At 45.8% G+C, this 4,086-nt stretch overlaps 1 protein-coding gene across 16 annotated transcripts in view; it reads right to left on the bottom strand.

Annotated features, from left to right (window-relative positions):
- Window positions 1-4,086, bottom strand: part of BAZ2B (bromodomain adjacent to zinc finger domain 2B) — a 327,194-nt gene that overhangs the window by 142,566 nt on the left and 180,542 nt on the right. For 12 of the 16 annotated variants that reach the window (XM_019522327.1, XM_019522336.1, XM_019522329.1 and 9 more), the window contains one exon: window positions 3,849-4,016. In XM_019522327.1, coding sequence (XP_019377872.1) covers window positions 3,849-4,016 — 168 coding nt within the window. The remainder of the gene's footprint in view (window positions 1-3,848; window positions 4,017-4,086) is intronic. The other 4 variants (XM_019522331.1, XM_019522342.1, XM_019522339.1 and 1 more) reach the window with 1 other exon arrangement.

The raw sequence follows: 4,086 nt of genomic DNA, 5'->3' as shown, positions 1-4,086 counted from the left end.
CACACCTCTTGATCACTTGAACAGCTGTGGTCTTGTCACTCATTTGTGCTAGTTACAAAGCAAACCAAATCAAGAGTCTATGCTTGAAGCTAATGCATAAGACCTTAACATTCAAGGCAATCCCACTATGGTGCTGCCAATGGAATAACAGTAATAAACACATAAGGAGCAGGCAGGCATGAGAAGGGAAGAACAAGAGGGCAGCAGAAGAGATGTACAATGGAAAAAAATGGAGAAAGTTGTAGGAAACCCAATTAGAATAACATCTAGGTCAGGGGTGGGCAAAATAAGGCCCTGCCAATTGATCCTATCCAGCCCATTGGCTGCTGCTGCGAGCCTGAGGAGGGAAGGTTGCGCCCTACACCATTCTACTCTGGGGCAGCCCAGGACCAGGCCATGCAGTGTGTAGACAGCTCAGTTCTCACCCATCCTTACCCAGCTTCCTGTTGGCACTGTGGCTGTGTAGCCCTGGCACCAAAGTTGGGCCTGCAAAGGATGGGGCATGATGCAGCATGCTGTGTAGCCAACCCACCTGCCCATCCACTAAGATGAGCCACTGTCACCGCAGCACCACTGGGCGAGTCTGTGCTGGCTGCGGGCAGGGGTGGGGGGTAGAGTGGAAAGGGGGGCAGCTACCCCCAACTTTCCCAGTCCAGCACAGCAGCAGCAGTACATTGTGGAGAGCTGGCAAGCAGGCAGGACAGCTACTCGGTATGCTGCACTGTGCTCCATCCCATGCAGGCCTGGCTGCCAATAGCCATGGTGCCAGGACAATGCAGAGCATCCCCCTACCCCTCCCAGCCTTGAACAGCTCACCAAAACTCATTAAGAGGCCCTCCAGCCCAAATAATTGCCCACTCCAATCTGGGTTGTAGTTTAACCAACTACCTACCATGAATTAGAGTTTCTCAAGAAAGTATTAAAACAAGCAAAGTTTTTTTATTCCAAAGCGAACAGACTCAAGGGCATTGAAGAGAATTTGAAAAACGTTCCTGGAAGTATCCCATCTACCAAGACCTCAGCATGAAGCTCTGCCAGTACAAAAACTGTATTTGCACACTATCTATATAGGATGTGTAAAGGCACTGGATAAATTATGGTTGCAAATTTTGCGAATTCTTAAACACAATTTAAGAAACTTGAAAGCCAATTCTAACCATTGTACCTTCACCTGTTTGAAAGAGCCAGCACTCAGTTGTGTAAGCTTCTACAATGTATCATACTAGGCCTCAAATTCTGAACTCAGCACCCACTTCAAATAGCTGGGCTTAAGAATAGGTGCTGGTATGTGGTAAACATTGAGAAACAGGAAAACTGCCTCCATCAGAATAAAGAACTTTCTGACAAACACTCACCTCCACCCATCAGGAGCTGGTGAGGACAGATTACACAACAATGGGACCCCCTTCCTTCTCCTACATGCTGCTGCTTAGGATATATGCACACCTTACAGAGTCCCTGACATGAAGCCTCCTCTCCAACTGGAGAGTGGTCACTCCTTAAGAAGGTGGATCCTAAAAGCACAAAGGAAGTCCATTCTGGCCGGTAGGAATGGTAGCAAAAGGACTGACCCCCTTGGCTCAATAGAGAACTCATGGACCTCCTGAATCTGAAAAGAGAAGCTTGTAAGTGATAGAAATCGGAAACTACAACTAAGGAGGATTATGCAGCACCAGCCTGCTCCTGTAGGGAGTGGACCAGAAAAGCCAAGGCTGAAACCAAACTCAAACTGGCTACAAGAATCAAAGACAATAAAGAGTCCTTCTTCAAATACATGGAAGTCAGAAAAAAAAACAAGGACAACATCAGACCCTTACTGAACCAAATGGGGCAGCTGACAACTGACACCCAGGAAAAAGTTCATTTCCTCAATGATTACTTTGTGTGAGTTTTCCACCAGCCCACAGGGATCACCCTGCCTGACAGGAAGCAGGACTACCAGGTTCTAAGGGCAATCATATGCCTATAACTGGTGAAGATCTTGTGAGGAAACAGCTTGAGAGGCTGGACATCCACAAGTCAGCTGGCCCAGATGGAATGCACCCAACAGTGCTAAAAGAGTTGACTGACATCATAGCACGACCAATGGCAAGGATATTTAAGAATTCATGGTGCTCGGGAGAGGTTTCTGAAGATTGCAAGAGGACCAATATGGTACCCGTCTTCAAAAAAGGAAGGAAGGAAGATCCAGGCAGCTACAGACCAATCACTTTGACCTCAATCCCTAGAAAGATCTTGGAAAAAATTATCATAGAAACCATCAACAACAGGCTAATGGAAGGCAACACACTGAGAGACAGCCAACATGGATTTGCTGCGGGTAGGTCTTGCCTGACCTTCTATGACCAGGAGATGCATCACTTGGACAAAGGAAAAGAGGTTGATGTCATATATTTAGATTTAAAAAAAGCCTTTGACTTGGTCTCCCAAGATATCCTCATGGTAAAATTGGGGAACAGCAGCCTCAACATCTTACAGTTTGATGGCTGGGGATCTGGCTCTGTGGTCAGACCCAGAGGGTGACAGTCGATGGAACAGAGTCAACATGGCTCAGTACTCGGACCAGTACTCTTTAATATATTCATAAATTATCTGGATTCCGGTATCAGAAGTAAACTGGCTAAGTTTGTGGACAACACCAAATTATGAGGAAGTGTGATCATGTCAGAGGATAGCCTGGCAATTCAGGCCAACCTGAACAGGCTTGCAAGGTGGGCGGATCAAAACCTGATGACATTCAACATAGAAAAATGCAAGGTGCTCCACATCAGGGAAAGAACCTACGTCGTATCTATAGGCTTGGCAATGCTACACTCACTAGCACCACAACCGAAAGAGACTCAGGGGTCATGACTGACCACAAGGTGAACATAAGCCACCAATGCGATGCCGCAGATGGCAAAGCAAATAAAACTCTGGCTTGCATCTACTGATGCATCTCAAGAGAGACCCAAGAAGTCATCCTCCCACTTTCTTCAGCCTTGGTGAGCCCACAGCTGGAGTACTGCATCCAAGTCTGGGCTCCACAATTTAGAAAGGATGTGGAGAAGCTTGAGAGAGTCCAGAGGAGAGCCACGTGCATGATCAGAGGACAGGAGAGCAGGTGTTATGAGGAAAGGCTGAGAGGCACGGGACTCTTCAGCCTAGAGAAGCGAAGGCTCAAGGGTGATTTTGTGGCAGCCTATAAGTATGTAAGAGGTGTGCATCAGGAACTGGGAGAACATCTGTTCCCCAGGGCACCCCAAGGGAAGACAAGGTCTAGCAATCACAAACTGCTAGAAGACCGTTTTAGACTGGACATAAGGAAAAACTTCTTTACCGTCCAAGTCTCCAGAGTCTACAATAGACTCCCCCCTAGAAGTGGTGCAAGCACCTACTCTGGATACCTTTAAGAAATGCTTGGCTGCTTATCTTGCTGGGGTGACCTGACCCCAGCTGACTTCCTGTCCCTTGGACAACAGCCTGGACCCAATAATCTCTCGAGGTCCTTTCCAGCCTTAATGTCTATGAAATCTATTAAACTTCCTCTTTTAAGTGGAACAATATTCATTAGAGAGAAGCCTAGTTGTGAACTTACATATCTGCCTCCTGACATTTTTTTCTTAATCTGTTGCACATTGTTCTAGACATATGAACAAAGGAAAACAAGAACTCAGAAATATATTTCCTAGAAATGGTATTCAGTTATTGAAAGCCCACACGTAGGTAACTGACGTCGTAATAAAATCATAATGATTTTAGACAAGGCAAGGCTGAGGATGGATTGAAAGTAAAACTCAGACACACTCACAGAAACAGATGGCGTAAGCTCAACCTGGTTTTATTCATCCTACCACTTCAGCTGTTACCTTTTTCAATGCTGCTTCGACTATTTTTTCCTGTAGTTCTTGAATGGAATGAAGTGGAATCATGATTCTGAGTGGGAGGAGCAAACAGTGGTGGTATTCCCAGCAGCGGTGGAAAAAAGGCTGCCCCTGTACGGGTGTGCACATCTGTTGTTCGCCACCATTCTGTACCTCAAAGAAGAAGAAAAAAAATCCTTAAACATTAGATACCTCAAATCTCTTTTTTTTTTTTTTTTTTTTT

Source organism: Gavialis gangeticus, unplaced genomic scaffold (assembly GCF_001723915.1).
Source record: "Gavialis gangeticus isolate Ggan-Ray unplaced genomic scaffold, GavGan_comp1, whole genome shotgun sequence".
NCBI classification, from domain to species: domain Eukaryota; kingdom Metazoa; phylum Chordata; order Crocodylia; family Gavialidae; genus Gavialis; species Gavialis gangeticus.
Note: the sequence above shows the minus strand (reverse complement) of the source record. Positions and strands in the feature narration are given on the sequence as shown.